This window comes from Anser brachyrhynchus, assembly GCF_964034855.1.
Source record: "Anser brachyrhynchus genome assembly, chromosome: 11".
NCBI lineage: Eukaryota > Metazoa > Chordata > Aves > Anseriformes > Anatidae > Anser > Anser brachyrhynchus.
Genome location: NC_137706.1, coordinates 15195216 through 15215107, shown reverse-complemented (window position 1 = coordinate 15215107; position 19892 = coordinate 15195216). Strand labels below are relative to the sequence as shown.

General features: G+C 40.9%; 1 protein-coding gene and 1 long non-coding RNA gene across 2 annotated transcripts in view; both read left to right on the top strand.

Annotated features, from left to right (window-relative positions):
• The window catches only part of AGBL1 (AGBL carboxypeptidase 1), a 330445-nt gene that overhangs the window by 67712 nt on the left and 242841 nt on the right, over positions 1–19892 (top strand). Inside the window, exon 7 of the mRNA XM_080607077.1 lies at positions 17760–17797. Coding sequence (XP_080463203.1) covers positions 17760–17797 — 38 coding nt within the window. The remainder of the gene's footprint in view (positions 1–17759; positions 17798–19892) is intronic.
• LOC308200777 lies at positions 842–9994 on the top strand. The gene is made up of 3 exons (XR_013955801.1): positions 842–933; positions 7654–7828; positions 7914–9994. It is a non-coding gene; the product is annotated as an uncharacterized lncRNA (long non-coding RNA).

Here is a 19892-nt window from a genome sequence, read left to right as displayed (position 1 = left end):
TTCCTAGGATATCTGAGCACTCTCCAAGATTCCCCTCAGGCCTCGTGTTACAACTTTAAGACTCAGGGAGCCTGGAAATGGCAGTAGTGCCAGGATGAGTTAGTTCCAGAGTTGAATTTCTGAAGCAACCAAAAATGACTGATGAGTCCATTAACTTAACTAAGTAAGCAAACTCCACTCAACTCCCTGGTTTTCTTGTGTTTTCCCGAAGTGTTGGCTATGATTAGACGAGGGTTAGTTCTACTTGTGTGACTGCCTCATAAGTCAGGATGTAGGTGTAATGGAACTTGGGTCTGTATCAGTTCTTTGTTAAGCAATGGGACTGGATGCCTGAGAGCTTTTTAAATAATTTTGTGCAAAGCTTCTTTTTCCATTTTCATCTTCCTTTGAGGGAAGGGGATATCTCAGTATGTCACACATTTTTAGATTAGATTTTTGCTGAGATTTATTTAGAGGTACAGAATGCTAACTTGAAATTGAAATATTTGGGGTTTGTTTCTTCTCATCTCATCTACAAAAATTGTTTTGAACAACTCTTAAACTATTTTTTGAAGGGATCTCTGAAGAGAGAAGCAGAAAATACAGTCTCAAAAATTTCCCTTATTAAAGCTTAGAAAAAGGTGATTTAGCTCCCATCAACACATGGTTTCACCTGAGAGAACCATAAATCAGCTGAAGCCTGGTAGCCACTCAGCTAGCTTGCCTGGAGGTCAAAGCTGATTGTTTCGTTTAATAACTAGAAGCAGCTGAGAAGATCAATGGCGCAATGGAAACAGGCTGTGTTATGTCAGAAGTAGCACACTAAACTGTTTTGTTTTAAAAAGCACTTGCAACCTATTTAAAGGCACTAGTTTCCTATTATTCACTGGGGACTGTGTTTGTTTGCAGTCTGTTTGGGAGCAGTGGGGAAAGTGGTCTTAAGAGATATTGCTGGTAAGGATGTAGGTCTTGAAACTAGAATTCTTGTCTGCAGAATGAGTTACCAATCTTCTTTCTTGGTAGTAATAAATAGCTGTGTTTTGAAAATCCCAGACATCTTTACAGTTCATCAAAAAAATGGAGGTATTTGTAAAAAATTTGCTTCTATTTTTTGAGCAGCTCTAGTTTAAAACTTGTAGGGTTACTGTGGAGGGGGGGTTTATGGATGGGCTTCCTGAGATGGATGAGAAAGTGTAAAGGGGAGGGATGTATGCTTTGTCAGCTGTGTTGCTGGTTATCTCAATTGGAGAGACTGTATAGCCTTTCCCAAAGCTCTGTGAAATCTGGAGCAAGTTATTTTGGTGTAGCAAGTTAGTCAAAAAAGCATATCCTTCTTTTTGGCTATTAGTATACGTATTCTTGAAGAGAATGTTAGTCTGTAACCTGCCTACAGAGGAAATCTTGTAATGTCTTCCTTGCAAGCCTCTGATCCTCCCTTTGTATTTGTCCTTGATAGCTTCTCTCCATAGCTATATGCCACCATGATTTGCCTTGCTGCTGGGAAGGAACAGCCGGCAACTGTGGGGGCTGAGATTACCCTTGTTCTTTGATCAGCTGCCAGGAATGCAGCACTGAAAATGCACCACTTCTCTGGTGGATACACCCACATTCTCCTGTCCTAGGCAGCAGTATGACCAAGGTCACTTTAAGAATCTGCCCTGGAGAGTGCACTATCAGAGCTATTTATTTAGCTAGCTAAGATGTGGAAACAAGATACATAGTTCTATTTATTTTTCTCAGTGGCGATGCTCTGGGTTATTTAGAAATGGTCTCCTGTGCTCCAATTGACCTTCTATGGGTGCATGCCAAGTAGCTCTGATTCCCCTGAGACTGTGACTCATGGACTTTATTGGTCTTAGTTAGGTATCTGAGGTCTTCAGGTTGCTGGTGCCATAACTGTGTGGTTCTCTCTACGGCTAACCATATCTGAAGCAAAAGCCATGGCGAAAAATGTGGCACTTATTGGGGCTCCTGAGTAAACAAAACTCCTAAGTACCATCAAATTCAATGAGATGGAGAGTCTATAGGCTTTCTTATATGGTGTTGTGCTGCAGTGAAAGCTTTCTGGTACATTTCTGTAAGAGCAGTTTAAAATGAAACCAGATGATGTTCCATTTCTCTCAGTTCTGTTTATGTCAATACCCTGGATATCTGATACAAGTGTGTGGGTGGGATGCTCAGATCTTCACTGTCAACACCTCTGAAGTAACATCCCTGATGCCCCACACAGTGTAATGACCCCTGCTTTTTTCACCTTCCACCTTACTTATTCCCTGGATGTTCTGATCTTCTACACTTTTCTACTTTCCCATGTTTCTTTCATCAGTCTTGCTCATTTTATCAATTGACTTGTTCTGAGAGATATTTGGATGTGCTGTAGACAGATGGATGTAGGATGTGACACTGGCAGATGTGTGCTCTCTGTAGTTGGATCTCTCTGCATGGATCCACCTCCAGGTGGCCAAGCATCAGATATTCTCACTGTGCTGCTGGCATGTCAAACATGGTTTTGAGGACTGCATGTGGTCTTTGGCTACATGTTGTACCATCTCTCCTAGGCCACCTCAAGTCGCAGATAGATTATCAAAGTTAGTGAAGACAAAAATCCAGAATTTGACTCTTTCATATGGGGAAAATCACATCAGAAAATCACAAGTGAATGTGAAATGTGTTTGAGTGGTTCCTTCCACTATATTATCCTTTTCCTTTGTTCTTCAAAGGTTGGTGGGCACTCTCACTCCTGCAGTTTTATTAGAAGTGACTTAGAGTCTTTTGAGATGTCTTTGTTTCTCAAAGCTCTCGAGTACAACTATTTCTCTGAGAAATAAGTACTTCTATTTACCACAAATTGTAAGAAGAATGAATGCTCATCAGAATTTTAATAAAAAAAGAAAAGACACAAAAAGAAGCCTTGCTTTCTATGAATGTTCACACAGCTTGGCTTTCTGCAATGGGTTGTTCTAGTGAAGTTTGACTACTTAATTAAAAGTGGAAAGTGAATAACAACGTCTGGGAATAGTGCCAAATTAATTTGGTAGAAAATGTGACATGCAGAAATTATCTGTCTTTGTTCATGTCCAGTGTCCTTATTTGTGACGTTCAGTCATGAATCTTCTGATGTTTGATGTTTATTGGATGTTCCTAGCTCCTCAAACACTTGCAGTGAATCTCAAATTTCATTAAAGGGAGGAATTTCTCTTGCATAATTCTATTCCATCTGAGGTAGCTATATCAAGTTCTTACATATTAAAAGGGGGGAAAAAAGAGCAAGGTTATCTTCATCTGGATCAAAAGTTTGCCTCTGGAAGCTTGGGGTGAAAATATTTATTTCTGTTCACTGACTGGAGTATGAGTCCAGGGTGGATAACTTGGAAACACTGTGATGTAAGTATTTAGAGTTGGGTCAGATGGATGGATGCTGAGAGAGATTTGGAAAATGCAGTACTCTGCATCTAGTGTCCGGGCTCAAAATCCAGGAGGAAATAAGAACACCACCCATGTATTTCTTTTGGTGATGTGTACTCAGGTATGGTTTGGGATAGTGAGTGACTCATGAATAAGAAACATGCAGGAATAAGGATGCTATTGCTGTGGTCAGGAAGTGACTTCTATATTGCGTACTTCTGTCACAATGTGAACTGAGAGGAGGACTTTTTTTTTTTTACTGGATTACTGAAAGCAAGGGAAGAGGGAAATGTTAATGTCATTGGAGCACCTCTAAACCAAAAACCCCTGTTTAATCAGACACTATCAGACTGACCAAGAATACAAAGGCCCTGAAAATACTGTAGATGAAAGCAGCATACATCCCCTTAACTTACAACAGTGCTCTGAATATATATATATATGTTTATGTATTACTTTGTTTTTCTATACAAACTGGTTTGTATGCAATGGAGATTTTTCTCCTCTTAGGACTGGTGTAGAAAAGTGACAAAAGTTGCTATTATCAACAAATGATTGGAAAAATGATCTTCTGTGGCCTTAACAACAGGAGAAGGAATTTGAATGACAGTTGACTGTCTCACTTAGAAAGAGAAAATATAGCAAAAATGACCTGAATACTAGAACTCTCTCCTCTTTTAGGAGTGATGGAGACACACATGAAATATGCTATTGTGAATGTATCCCAGACTCCATGCAGGCAACTAGTTTCCTCAGACCTAATCCAGGATAATCCTTTGCTGGTTGACCACCATATATGTTTACTGCAGTTCCATTTTATGGATTGTCCTAAGGCTTTGGTTGCACACTTTTTGATCAGAAGAACATGTTATATGACTGTTGCCAGCCAATATTTTGAGAATGAGAGAAATTCAGTACACTGACATGGTGATTAGTTCTTCTGCAACCTGATGCAGGAGCTGCTGTGATTGTTTTTTTTTTTTTGAGGAATCATCCACATACAACTTTGCCTTTGTTTATTTGGCAACAGTTCCTGATAGGAGATCAAAAGCAAATCATCCTTAATTCCTCTTGTTAGTCGCTGTTTTGCCATTAATCATGTAGAGTGGTTTGGATATTTAGTTGGAAAGTAACAATTCTACTGGAATGTGGTCAGAATTAATCAATGCTTAGTGCCTGCTTACTCTCAAATTGCTATTTGGTTCATTTGATCCCTGTGGAAAATACACAGGAGGGGATGAGATATTTCTTTTGAGCTATGTCACAACCAAATGACATGTTTCCCATCTGGGCTTGATCTACATGTGATTCTGCCTAGAAATTCCTGCTAAATAAAACTAGTAAATATTATTCTGAGTGAGATGATGCCAGCGACAAGGGAAAAAGAGAGTTGCCTTTAAAACTCTTGTTCACATCAAGTGGTTATTCAGCCTTATCTTAGGTAGCATGGAGCAGAGATATGTACATCACTGAGATAAGTAAATAAGCCCTAGTGTTTGAATTCAATGCAATGAGCCATTGTAATAGAAGAAATGAGCTCTGAGCCAAAGGTGTCCCAGTTTTATGCAGTTCATTCTCTGTTCTTCTTATGGTCCGTGTGATTTCATTCCAAGAATGACCTGTTCTAATATTATTAATAAGTTATAAAATCTCATTTCAGACTGATGGTATCTCAGCGCTACTTTGCAGAGTAAATAGAGTTGCACTACAGAATTACAACTTACTGGCATTGTACTGTTAATAGCAGCAGAAGAGAGAAATTGGAAAATTAAGAGGTAGAGGCAAGGGAGGAAAAATGCTTTCAGATGAGATTTGAAAATAGATGAAGACTTGATGAGGTGGAGAGAAATACCATATACCAAGGTTATTCCAGATAGTCAAACATGTAAAATGTAGAAACCCTCGTGCCATCTCTTGGTAGCCTATGGTATGGCAAGATTAAGCATAGATAACCTATTTCTGTGGCATTAAAAGTTGGTGAATAAACACTATATGAAGAAATACACTTCTATGTTTAACTTGATACCTCATTGACAAGGAGAAACTGGCTTATAAATCAGTGTACTTAATGACACGTCAAAAAATGTGATTACTTTTCTTTTAGGTCTATCTTGTTTCACTTGTATTTCAGGTAGAAGTAAGTTTGAAAAGAAGCAGTGCTTTCACCTAAAGGTTTTTCTTTGCTTTCCCATTATTTTTGCCCATTTGAGCTGGTGGATTATCTTTGGAAAGATAGTATGAGGACAAGTTGCTGTTCTCAAGTTCTTGACTTCTTCCTGATCTCACCTGATGGCTTTGGGTATGTCTGTACTGTAGGAACTCTGTGCTTGTTGGGTGGGAAGGTTTCTCTGCCCTAGCTCTAATGTACCTAGTTCTGATGTCCACCTCCCCTTGCCTTTCACTTGATTAATTGTCTTTTTGGGGTTCTCCTCCCACCCAGAAGCCTATGACACCTATGAAAGGGAGAAAGCAGTTATAAGACCCTCCCAACAAAAACTTTATGTCCAAAGATAGACATGGGAAATACGACAAACAACAATGAAAGAAAGCATCGGTGCAGAGCTCCAGTAGCAATGATTCAGTGCAATGCTGGCCCTGAGTAGTTGCTGTCCACACAAGAAAAACAGCCCTAAGAATTTCCTGGGGCTGCTATGGCTTTTTCCCAGCTCTGCCAGTGCTGGCAGGTGAAGTGTGAGCCAGTCTCTAAAACTATCAGTGGTTTTAAAGCACCACAGTGATTAGACCTGCCCTGAGCAGAGTTAGATGGCACAGTGTCAGATCCCCTTAGCAACAGCCTTTCTACACTAGGATTCCCTATCCTGATAGCATTGTTGGAGCTGCACCAGCATTAGCAGCAGCAGCAGGGTGGCTGGTTTTAGCAATACAGGCACTACAACTGACTCATTTCCAGTGGGCAGGAGGCAAAGAGCTCCAACAGTCGCTTTCAGGCTCTTTTGGATAGTTAGTAAATGCTGTTTGTAGGGGGAAAAAAAAGGTAGCCAAAAAACCTATAGTATTTACTAAGTGTAGGTGAAATGATTTTCATTAGGAAAGGAAGGATTTTAAATAGTGGTGCTACATACGCAGCACAGGTCTCTGGGTAGTTGACACTGTCAGGGCTCTTCTTGGTCTCTTTATCTACAGGGTAACACTTGGAATGGCAGCAATGCCAGTAAAATCTGTAAATAAACCCAGAGCTGAGCAGTTCTGGGATGTGTTCAGAGACAGGACTTGGAACACGGAGGGGAGAACCTGAAAACTTGAAGTGACTGGTGAGGAAGAACAGGGCTGCTGACTCTGCATACGGCTGCAGTGCTGGGGTCAGGAATGGAACTCCCCCTGAAGTGTAAATCTTTGAAAGGTCATGGCTCTGAGCTTCTACTGTCAGCCTGCAGCAACACTATAGTGGAAGATAAAGAAAATCATCCAGTATATTTGGGTAACTTACTCTGTATCCTTTCTTCTCCAGTGTTAAATGGAGACAGTTTGATCTTTGTGTGTACCATAGGACATACGTTGCAGTGGCACAACAGCTCACTGTCTACTCGTCTCATTTCCTTTTTGATTTTTTTGTTTTAAATTGCACTTCAATATTTGTGATTATTGCAGCTTTAACTGCCTTCCAGATTTTCCTATGCAGAAAAAACAATGGCACATGGAAAAAACATCCTGATAACGCTTCCATTTCTTAGTGCGCTTTTTAATTATTTCCATCAGTTTGTTCTTATATTTACAGCTGAAGTTCTACCAGCCTTGGCTTTGGTATGGTCTGTTTTCAAATCTCAGACAGAATTTGGCTTGTTTATATTGGAGGGAAGCTTTCCAATGAAAAGAATAAAGAAAAAATACCGACTTCAATTACCTAGGCTTCTGCAAATTACTGCTTCAGAAAGCCCCTGCAGTTATACTAGTGACATTGCTTACTTCAGATGGCCAATGTTGGGAGAATTTGACCCAGTATTTATTGTATTTTGGCTTGTTACTAATGTCTTCCCTTCTAAATGCTGTGAAGAACAGTCATCAGAACTAAGATGTGACTAATTTTCTGCTTAATAGGGAGTTGCATGCATGTACCAAAAAAATGCATGAGCTGATGGAGAATAGTATTTCTCTGACTCTTTAGCAAGCTTCTGAGCTCAATGTGCTTCTCTTCGTTTCTTGGGACAATTACCTATGCAGTTTCCATTTCATTCTTATATAGCTGATAGTCTTTGAAATGCTAAGCATCTTGAGATACTGTGGCAACAGAGTCTTATCTCTGACCTGCAGTCTGTAGGGTGCTCGTGCTGGGTAAGATGTCCTACTTCTGTCCCACCTGAGCTGTGGAGTTGAGGAGAGAACAAGGACAGATTCACAGCAGTGGTGGTGTGGTGGAGTCTGCTGCTGTGTTTGAGTGTCTTGTGCTGGTGTCTTGGCCTGCTCACACAGATGGATCCTGCAAAAGGTGCATCCTTGTTTGCAATGGCTATCCTATTTAATTTGAAGTTGATCACATGTCCTCAGATGACTCTCTGCTTTTCTTATTACAGCTTGGAGATCTTATGTCCAGAAAACTGCTGCAGGGCAGTGAAAGCTGTTCATTTTCCATACCTTGGCTCCTTTTCCTGCAAAGATGTATCGGTGTATGCTACACAATACAGCAGCATCCCCATTCTCTCTTGCCTTTCAAGCAAGACAGAAACCACAGAATGGCAGAGGGAGGCAAATAGCAAGATGTTTTTTTTCTGTTAAACCTTTATTGAAATTTCCAGGCAAGTTAATAAGCTTTCCTCCCTGCTCTGCAATTGCAACATCTATTTTCCCAAAGACTTCATCCTTACTTTACTTGCCTGCGGCAAAACTACTCAGTGCTCTGTCTCTAGCACTGTTCTACATGTGTTTTGCAGTCCTCTGTTTTCAAAACACACAGCAGGTAAAATTGATGTTTCTTTTACATATAACAGACTCTAAACATTTTTTATCAACTGGTTATTGGTGTTGAATGGAGAAACTTTGGTCAGTGAAGACTGAGTCTTCCGAATAAAGGTCCAGATTCTCAGAGATACTTGGAGGCATAAAGATGAAACTGGGAATCTGGTATTCTCATTGAAAAGTCTCTTGGCAGGCTAAAGGCCTAACTCCATTCAGTTAAAAGGTAGTTCTGATCTTAATATACAAAGGGGCTTTGAAAAATCCTGCTGAGTGTTAGCTGCATGTTTACACATAGAAATGCCTTTTCAGTGGAGGTCGAGATGCCTAATGTAGCTCTGAAAGAACATTACTTTGTTTCTCAAGCGTGTTTATGCATTGATCTCAATTTGAGATTGATTTAGTACCAATTAAGCTCAGCATTTCATGTGCACACACACAGGGGGCTTATAAAACAGACACACCTCAGTATTTCCAAGCAGTATCATATTCAGCAGCATCAGCTAAGACCCTGAAACTGTTAACTGCCCAATTCACAGTAAATTCAGTGCTGAAGGGGGTAAGTAAAAAATAACCCCTGTATGTATGGTGAGGGAAAGTCATTGGAAGAGATGAAAAGTCAGGTAGCTGGAAAATGGGAGAAAATTGATGACAGTTCCTCCATATCTTCCATATATTTGGTTGAAATTCTAGTTGCATGCGAGCTTTCAGGTAGCTCTAGCTCTGACCGCCATCCTCTGGGATTTAGATATGAGCAATATATAAAAACTGCTTAACTTGTGCTCATAACAGAGGAAATGATGTTTCCCTACTTGAGAAGCATGTGGAGGTTGATAAATGGAAAGTCTTGCATTCAAGAAGATTAATTAGCATCAATATTTTGTCCATTTGCTCCCCACTGCAAATGTGAACGTAACACTGTGCTGTTAGTGCTGCAGCTGATGTGTAAATAGTTACTTGCACATTCAAACCACGGTCTTGTGCTATAGGTAGACTTTATAACTGGACACTCAGGAAGAGGCAGAACCGAGTAGGGCTATAGGGCTATAAGACATTATTGCCAGTTTACAATCACCCAGTTTGCACCTTGTCATGCAGAGTAGGGAGAAATGATCCCAGCAGCTGTACTTGCATGAAACTGCTGCTTCCTCTGGCATATTCAAAGAAGCTCTGCAAACCAGCTCTTTTTCCCTAGAGTGTTAAAATTTAAGTTTCCTTTGGCTGGTCTTTGTGGTCATGCTTCATCTGAACAGGACCATAGGGGAAACCTGAAGTGCCATATAAACTCATGGATCTATTTCTAGAGCTTTGTAATATGGAAACAGTGTAATTAAATTAAAAAGAGCAAATACAGTTTTTCATCTTGTGTTCAATATTAGTAATTCCTTATTTTATTTGGAGGCATCTGACTTATGCTTAAAGAAAGGGCTGCCACACAAGTAAACCTTGTTTCCTGGTGTAGAGCTTGGGGAAGATAGTACTTCCTCAGTCCTTCAGCTTCATATATATTATATATATATTTTTTTTTTCAGGTCTGTTACTGTATTAATTTACTTTGGGGCTGGCTCTGGGCACAAGCAATGGCATGTTAGATACCTCACTGCCTGGACTGCTGGCACCACAACCTGCATTCGGATAGCCCACTGCCAGCAAATGATTGCATACATAAAATAAAGATCTTTCAATTGTTTGCAGGCAGTATTGTATGAGGGCAGGCTTGTTATTTGGCACCATAAGGCCCTGGGTGCTGCCATCTTCATTGTCTTTTATAACTTGCATTTAGAGACTCCCCAGTGGCAAAGCGATTGCAATTCAACTACTTGTCATGATGACAGAAGATCAAGTTGCCCTACTGAGACTTGAGCCTGGGGTGTCTTGGTACATCACCAAGCATTGCCCCTTGACTTCATCATGCAGCAAGCAGGGTTTTACCAGGTATGTGGATTGTGTCCCTCTTCCTGCCCTTGTTCTGGCTGTATGCAGCATTCTGAAAAGCCTCAAGGAAGAGGGAATTGTCCAGAAGTGAGAGAATGGGTCTTATCCCCATATGCACCAGGTACTTACCTTGCCATGCACACAAAGTGCATGTCAATCCTTGGGGTCTCCAGCATGCAAACTGCCAGTCATTGTGAACTGATAGCTATTAGTTAAGTGGCAATTAAGGATTAAGCCAACAGGCCACCAGGCTCTTTCTCGCTAGTGACTGAAATGGGTTGGAAGACAGTTCTCTGGGGAAACATGGGGTTTAACCCTGTTCACTGAGATGCTTTCAGTGTGTATGAGATGTTTTGTAGGTCTTGTTATCAGATGTGGCCTCTGAATATCCCCACCCCTCCCCTCCCTGAATTAATCAGGGATAGCATCAAGCCCTTCTGTCCCCCTGCGTGTGTCCCTTGGGTGTGAGAGCTGGGTTCTCACACTGTCAGCCTGAAACTGCCTGGGTGATTGATCTGTTAAGAAACCTGTCTGACTGATCCTTCCAGCCTCTTTATCTTGATGTGAATGACAAGCTGTCACAGCCTGCCTCAGCCATATTGGTGACATCTGACCTCAGAGAGGGAGTTGACAGGAATAGGAAATCTTCTGAGCTTTGGTTTCTGCCTTTGGAAGCAGTGCCAGCTCTGCCCATACTGTAAGAAATGCCTGGGCATTTGTTTGGCAAGGATTTAAGTTTTTTTTTTTTTTACCTTGTTCTTTGTTACTACTTTTAAGCTAATTTAAGTTGGAGGTACAGAGAATAGGATGGATTTTTAGGATACAGCTGTCTCTCCTTCTGTACTTCTACACTAGAAAGAGTAGGATACTTGTAAGGATACCTGGAGGGTAACCCTGGAGTGACTCTTCTTCCTGGGAGGCAGAGATGAAAGAGGCTGAAATGTTATACCTTTTCACTGATGTAACCTAACAGGCTCCAGGGCAGGCAGAGGTGTTTGGAAGGTGCTTCAGTGAAGGCTTTGAGCTGAGCCTGGGAACTGAGATATGTTCATTGTATTGGCCATGAGAGCAGAAGAGAGGATTTCACACCGGGGCTTCTGTATCACAACTATAACTTTTCAATAACCGCAGCATGTCATTTGGAGAACACACTGACTTCTGCTCACCAAAGTGTAAGATAGGAGAAAATTCCGTCCTGGGCTTGTTTTAGGCTTAAAAAGTAGGGAACCATCACTCCCTTTGCTGTTATTCTTTTTGCGTTGACTTTGGTACGTGTGCTCGCTCATCTTTTTTTTAACAGCCCTACTCTGACAGTTAATACCCATAGAAATCTTTCAAGGTGGGGATGAAATACTGTTCAGTATGTGTTTAATTTCTGCACTTTTTTGTACAGGGTCCTGTTCAGTAAAATTAATAACATCATAGAGAATAAGTTCTGTAGAAGATGTATATTTTGATTAAATGCAGCATGTGCTTTTCCAGGAGCGGAAAAAAAGGCACTAGAATTGAAGTTCCTATTAGAAAAGGAGTGTGACTTATTCCCTTTCCTTCGGCATTATACCAAAAGCACATCTGTGCAAAACAGCTGGATCTCCAAACTCCACCTGTTGGCAATGTGTAGGACATTGCAGACGTAAACAGGCTTTGCCTTTAGCATAAATTTTAATACCTACCTAATAAGCTGGAATTAAAGTGGGTTTGATGGTTGTTTTTTGTCAGTCTTAGACCAGCAGTGTTATGAAAATGCTAGCAGCATATGCAGCTTTTGCCCACCTGCATTTCTAAGATGTATGAAACTGCTGGTTTTAAAAACTTTAAAACAAAACAAATCACATCATCAAAGTGTTTGCATATTTAAGATCTATATTTCTGAGCCTCAAGGGAAATGACTGTTCAAGGCATGTGTATCGGATGAGATATACCTTCTGGGAGGATTTATAAAGTACCTATTGCTGTGGTGCCTACATGTTTCTAAATGTCTCTCAGTTGTCAAATGTAAAATTGTCTTTTGAGTGAGCTGCTCTGTGACTGTATAAACTCCAGTAGCTAGTAAAAGTCCCAAGGGTTGGAGGCAAAATGCAGCCAGGCAATACATACTCCTGAGTGCACTTAATTCCTTACAGAGACCGGGGCAATTGAAGCTTATAGGCTCTAAGCCTGTAAGCTGTAATACCTTGAGCCCTCAGTTGAGATTCCCAGTGATACCGTACAAATATATTGCACGGTCCATGCCCCACACTGTGTGAGATATAAATAAACATGACAGCAACAAGTGAGTATACTGAGAAATTGCAGGGTGAAGAGCAAAAGGAGGGAGCATGGGCTGAGTCAATAGGGGCTGCCAGGCAGGGGCAGAATCCTTTGTTAAGTCTCTATAAAAATAGTACTTACATCTTTATTATCCGGGTGCGACTGCCTTTAGGAGTTGCATTGGGTCTGAAGAAGTATTTAATGAAGCACCAAACCATTAGCTTTCATTCAGTAATTTGAAGAGGGTGTTTCATGTTTAAGCATGTATAAGATAAAATCTCACAGGAGAAGGAAGATGCTGGTTAAATTACTTGGGAGCTGATTTACAGAACCCTTCTGGTTCATTTCTTTGTTCATTCTTTAACTTCTCTGCTGTTTCCCTCTTCATAATCACAAGGTAGTACTGAACAGATGGGCACCAAACTCAATGTGCCCTGTGAGTCTTAAAATCCTTTCATATAGTCCACCAGGCATGCCTTCTGTAACAACATTTTTCATTTTCAGGAGTCTTTTTCTAACACGGAGTGAAATGGAAATAAATGATCTAGTCAAAATGCAGAGAAACAGAGGCACAGAGTTGTCCATCATAATGCAGAGAGCTACAGCCTGTGAGCCAAGATCAGAGCAGGGAAGAAAACTTGAGACTCTGACTCCCCGTCTCCTCTGTCTGCAGTGATTCCAACTGACGCTGTCCCCTAGGCCAGATCTAAAGGGGTGACCTAGACATAAAAGACTCGGGTCTATGCTTCTGAGCAGCCCAACTTTAGTGGCTAATCCAATTGTTCTTTGGCTTGGGAAGTGGATTTTTTCCTTTGTTGTTGCTCCTGGTTCCTAAGCACAGAATCTGGGAGTTGTTTGTCTATCTGTCTAGTAGTTGTACTTCTGCCCTGATACCCAAGCTGCTGATTTGGAAACACTTCAAAAGACTTCCATGCTTCAAAGTGGCTGTCTTGACTGCTATTACAGGCAGTTTTAAACGTTTTCTGATTATGGATCAGCATTTACTATGCCTCTTAAGACAGGGCTGCTTTATTTATATATCCTTTTATTGAAATATATAAATGAGTGTACTTTGAGATAGCTGCTTTGTCAATCCCAGTGTAAGATTTTTAGTAACGTATTACCACAAAGAACAGAAAATCAGAGGAAGGCATCTGGATAGGTTTGCCAGTTTTTTTAATGAAATCTTTCCCTCCATTCCTTCTTGAGACAAATGTGGAGTTCTGCACTGGGCATGCTATCAAATTCTCTGGTCTAGCATATGGCTCATAGTCATCTTTCTTGTGCTCTTAAACTTTCCCTCCTGTTCTCATCTTTTATTTTTCTCTCTTGCTCTCATGCACAATTTATCTGCTTTCTCTCCATCTTCCTGTCCCAGACTTACTCATCTCATTATCTTTTCTGATGCCAGAAAAGATGCTGTTGGTTTACCATATGCTGTTAAGAGGTGCTGATATCACAAACACCAGTTGCCCTGGCTTGCTGTTAGCTTATTGATACATCCTGCTACTCTCATTGAAAGTTTACTCTTCCCTCTCTTCTGTGACTTGATTTGATTCCCACAGGGTATTTTGTATGTTAGATTTTTTTCAGCACCAAAGGCAGATAATATTCTGGGAATACTTGTTGACAGCTGACTTAAGGTGTAAATTACAATGATGATATAAACTCCTAGTTTTAAAAAATAATAAAAAAAAATGTAAGGGGATGGTTCACAGCTATGCTGTGTGAAGCACTTCTTTCCTAGGATATTGTGGATGACTTTGCATAGCTTCAGAAATACATGGAAGGAAAACAAACTAAGCTAAAAATTCCCATGGGCACTGGTGTTATGTTACATTTATGACATCTCTGGACTTCAAATTGTTGAAGTCTGAGTTTCTTCTGGAAGTTCCAGCATTGAGTTTTTGCTCTGGTCTTGTATTTTTCCCCTGAGCACTGTTGGACATGGGATACCAGACTACCTGGGCTTTCAGCTTAAGCTGGTGCAGCTGCTCTTTTCTGGCCTGGTTAATTATCTTTGTGTTTAGAATACCTGTTTATCATTCACTTCCATTTTATATATGATTAAAATGTAGGGGTATAGGACTATAGTGATTTAAGGGTCAATTTTTTTCAGACCCCTTCCCCATTTGCAGCTGAGCCTCTTGATCCCATTATAAGCAATTCAGGCTCCCTTTTCAAAGTCATTACGTTCTTCATCCCATTGCTGCCAAGAGGGTGTTTCAAAGCTTCATTTTCCAGTGCTTAAAACCTATCTTTTAATTTCCAGTTGAAATTTATTCATGGCCATTTTATATCCATTTGTCCTTGTGCCAACTTTGTTCTTTAGCTTAAGTAGCTCTCTGCCTTCCTCAGTGTTTACTTCCCCCTGTCCCAGTGTGTCTATGGAGAACAATCAACTCCCCTTTTATCCATTATTCTGCAAAGGTGACCAAACCATGATCTTTAAGACTCCTCTCATGAGACTTCTCTGTTGCCATAATCACTTCCTTAGCCCTTTTCTGCACTGTTCCTTCTGAGTACTATACACAGCTGCTCAGGTGAAGCCTTGGTGAAAACATTCATGCTTTCCCTTCACCATTGGCAGTGGCTTTTCTGAGCCCTGATCTGTCCTTTACGCAGTTGTGTCACCCTGCTGGGTCACACTTGTCCTAATCCTCTAATGGGCTCATATATCCAGGGTGTCCTTCTACTAGCTTCCAAATTATGAGCCCCTGCTCATAACAGAAATTCTTATTTAAACCCTAAATGCATAACCTTGCACTTTGACTATTACATTTCATCCCATTTCTATTGCTTCAGAACTCAAGAACATCCTGTTATTCCTGAAAGATAATCTGAACTCCCCGCTGTTGGCAATGGCTCCAACACTTCACACTGTCAGCAGATTTTGTTAGTATACTTTGACTTTTTGTGCCAAGGTCATTAAGGAAAGTATAAAATAAGATCAGTCTCAAAACGTATCCTTTAACTTCTACATGTAACCTCCCCCCAGCCTAATAATTCCTCTTTCAGCACAACTCCGGTCGCTGCCTCTTTAACCAGTTCCTTACCCACCTTGCAATTCTTGTACTAATCCCCATCTTTGTTATCTTAGCTAATAACTTCCAGTATGGTACTTTTCTGAAGTACAGATAAATTAGATCTATTGTATTCCTCTTGTATAGAAAAATCAGTTATTTTATCAAAGACATCAAGTTAGCCTGACTTGATCTACTGGTTTAAATTCATTTTATTCCTTAAACCTGGTTTATCCATTTGGCACCTTAAACTCATGTATTTAATTATTCTTTCTCTCAAAACTTGTTCTAAAGCAATGCATAGTATTGAGGTCGGTCCACTGGGTCTGCACCTACTTGCGAGAAATTGTAGCGTGTCTGCTGTAGGACATACAGAACGCTGCATATCAGCTATGACAATCTTTGTGATGAATCTCAGTATGTGATGAGCTGAAATGTACTAGTTTTGTTTCCACTTCATTTTATTGTGGTACTGTGTGCAGGCGTGGACTGAGATGAGGATGGTCTAGGCTGTTAGTCTGGCATGTGGGAAAACCAGCCAGCTACAGTTGCAGGGCTGTAATGTTGCTTCACAAGTAGATGGTTACTGAAAAATTCTTACAGTAAACCAGATCCCTTCTAAAACTCTCTAAATTTCTTCTGCTTGCATCCAGAAACACTCTGGTCCTTCCTTCACTCCTTCACTGTTCTGGTGTGATCACCTTAAGCCTGCAGAGACCACTGCGAACTCCAGCATGTAATGTTTGTTTTATCAGAGAAAAACATGCTGTAATGTGACCTCACTGAGGTGCTCTGGATGGACTTTTTAATTTGCTTAGAAATGTTTACTTTGTCCTGAACATGAAGACTTAAGGACAGAGTGTCAGTGGAGGTAGCATATCCCTGTCCTGAGCATGCAGAATGGCTGGTGGCTGACGGTATTCCTCCCACCAGCTCAATGATTGTTGTTTAGGTGGAGTTAAAAAAAACAATGAGAGCATGACTGTGCTTCTGCTGGTGAGATTTTTAGCTGCTGATTTCTTGTTCTGTCTGTATTTGTGGGTAGTTTTTATGTTTTTATTTTTTTTGTAATAGTGGTGTTGAATTCTAACAGTTTCATTATGGAAGAATGACAGTATACAAGGATGTCGACCCAATATCAACAAGAACCAGTTCTCAAATCTTTCTTAGTCTCAGCCACTGTCAGGGCACAATGAACAGCAGCTTGATGACAACAAATATTTCTTGCTACAGGATGATAATTGGCTCAGTATGGGGAAGTTAATATGATTTTATTTGGGGATTGGTTTGTAAAGAGATTACATTTTAAGGAATCCATGGGTATGAAGGATTTTGTAGCTGTATTTATTCAATAAGCTATGAGCACTTGAAATTTCACAGCAGTAAGCCAGGTTAGAACAAGGATCATCTTGTTCCAGCAGCATATGGCTGGTAAAGAAAATCTTGCCTGGCTGGTAGGATGGGGCATATACTACATGGGGGCGGGGAGGGACAAGGATGTCTCGGTATGGATTTTCAAACTGCAAATGCAATTGGCCAGCTCTCATTCAAACTGGTGCTATGCTGAGTCAGGCAGGATGAGCTACTTACCTGTGCATTGGAAATAACACAGAGGGTCAACAAACATATCTGCATCTACTCCTCTACCTACTATGGGGCAAATAGTCTTACCACACAGCTTCAGCATCTTTCTTACAAGCCGTGATCTGTGTGGGGACCTTGACATGCTGCTGTAATGCAAAGCGTTGTCATAATTAAAATAAAACTTGCTTTCAGTTAAAGCTGATGGAAAGGAGGATGGGGTGGAAGCTTGTTTTGGGAAAATGGAGAATGGAGTGGAATTTGGCTGGAAATGCTGACATGGATGTCCCAGATTGATGCAGAAGTTATCATCTGCTGACGTAGATAGAAACACTGGTGTCTGGAATGGGCATGTGCTGAGTCTCTGATACAAAGAAATAGCTCTGGGGCAGCAGTTTAAGGACTTGCTTCATTACTTTGGATATGTGGGTGTTGCTTTAAATTTAATGGTCACTACAAATCAGTGTAACATTAAAGCTAGAGGGCTAATGGTCTTTTAGAATAACTGACTCAGCTGCAGAGACGATGTTCTCTGCTTGTGTAAAGCACTGCAACTCTGAAGTCAATGATAAGCTGTCAGTATAGACCAGCTGAAAAGCCTGGCCGCGAAGACTGAAGATGAAGGTTAAAAAAATTATGAAAGAAATTGACATTTCTTCATCTTTCTTCTTTCCCCAGGGCAGCCATTGAGGCTCTGGCAGCTTTGCTGAAATCAAGTAAGCTTTTCTTCATATTATGGCTTTCCTTTCTGTGGTGTGCTACTGGACAGAATGATCCTGTTGAATGTCTTTCTCCCTTAGTATCCTCTTCAACCTAAATCCCAAAGTGCACTGCTTAGAAAAGAGGGGTAGCTGACTGTCTTGCGGTGCTTTTCAGCACCTCACAGCTCTGTGGACTTGCAGCTCTATGGTGATGTTCTAGGTCCCAGGAAGTAAGTTGCTGAGGGAATAAGACTTAGACGATGGTTGTCCTGGGGCTTGGTGCAGTGAATGAAATGGGGAAACCTAGCCAGCCAAAAAATGCTTATTGTTCTGTTCTAGCATTACTGAAAAGTGGGGCCAGAACCTTTCTGTCCTGTGGTTCTGTTGGACTGTGCGCTCACCTGGAAAACACAGTGGTGTTGGGAAACACTTGGAAAACTTCTGCAGTCCAAAAGACATGACCTCATTTTCCCTTGCAAGCACGTGAGGTTCGATGGTGCACACATCTAAAAAACAGGGCTGAGACCTATTGATTGCTGGGGTACTGCCATGCTATGGCAGGTTGTGCTTGACATTTGCACCAGCTGGCTGGGGGAGTTGGAGACCATAACATGGATTCTCAGTCACACACTACTGGTGTGCCTGTTCCAGAAATGAGTGTGCTACCCTTTTTTGCCTTTTTTCCCCATCCAAAAACACTTAGCTTTTATTACCAGAATTTAATAAAGCTTTGATTAAGAAAGAGCACTCTACTATTGCAGACAATCTACTCTACAATAAATCACAAGGGCATATTGTCCTTCTCTCTCTCTCTCTCTCTTCCCCCCCCTGCTCCTTTTCTCCCCTCCCCCTTCTCCTTTTTATAGTATTAGGAATAATGCATTTGTGAAAAATTGTAGTCCTGGAAGCAGTGCTTAAATGAGAACACTGCAATGGGATCGTGTCTGAGCCGTACCAGCTCAAGTGATGAATTTTGAAATAATGCCCCAATATTAACCTTGCTGCCTATATTTAAAGGTCAGGTTATCGCAACAAGGGAAGACCTTCTGTTTTGGGCACTAAATCTTAATAAGGGGGCTGTGGGGCTATGCCACAGCCACTTGCAATGCAAAAGCAAAATTAGCATTTAGAATAGAAAGGAATTCACAGAGAAGCCTGGAAAAGCAGCGCGAGAGCTGAAAGCTCATCAGGCAGTTTGAGCTTTTCTCCATGCTCCTGGTACCTGCCATAAAACAGGAGCGCAGAAGTGAAATTCTGCTGTCCCAGGATATTTATAGAACTGGTTTTCTATGTCAAGGCTTGTTCTGGGTCTAGAGATGAGGATGGTACAGAGAAGTGGAGAACTAATCACCGAGGGAAGCTGCAAAATGTAGTCTCTTGAGGAGTTCTAAACCCATGTAAAAGTCAGTGTGTGTGGGGACCTTTTGTCACCTGAGGATTATCTAGGGAATCTGAAAGGGGTTGGATTCGGCTCCAGATTCTCCCAACATTTTTTCTTGTGGAGTGAAGTAACTTTTAAAGCAACTTTTTTCATTTGTTCTTAGAATAAATATATCTTTCTGTGTGGCTCTTCCCAGCCAGTTTAGGCTGTAAAAACATCTTGGTTCTTCCTCTTACACTTTTTGCTCTTTGGGAAGTGCATGGAGCATTTCCAGTACTGGGAGAACAACATACTGTTCATTCTAGTAGTTTGCTTTGGGTGCTTTCACAGAGGGCATAAAATAAGAACTCTGAGAATTTGGTCTATTGAGCAAAGCAATCCATATGTTGTCACTTTGGGGGATCATTGTGATGTACAGGTTAGGGTTCTCATGTTCATGGATAATGCTGACCACTGCAAAGAAACAAACAAACAAAAAGCATTGCTTGAGAGAGATTTCTTCATTTAGAGACACCCTTCCAGGTTTGGCGTTGTCCCCTCTCCTTTATCTTTTGCACTGAACAACACTGTTGTGGTAACACCAGCTACTGCTTCCACTAGGAAGTGATTTCAGGAAAACACATGGCCAATTTTCAGCTGATGTTTTGTTAAAGCACTGGAACTGGGATTTGGGAAGCGGTGCCAATACTGTGTAACCAAATAGAGCACTGCATCTCACAAACCTGCTAG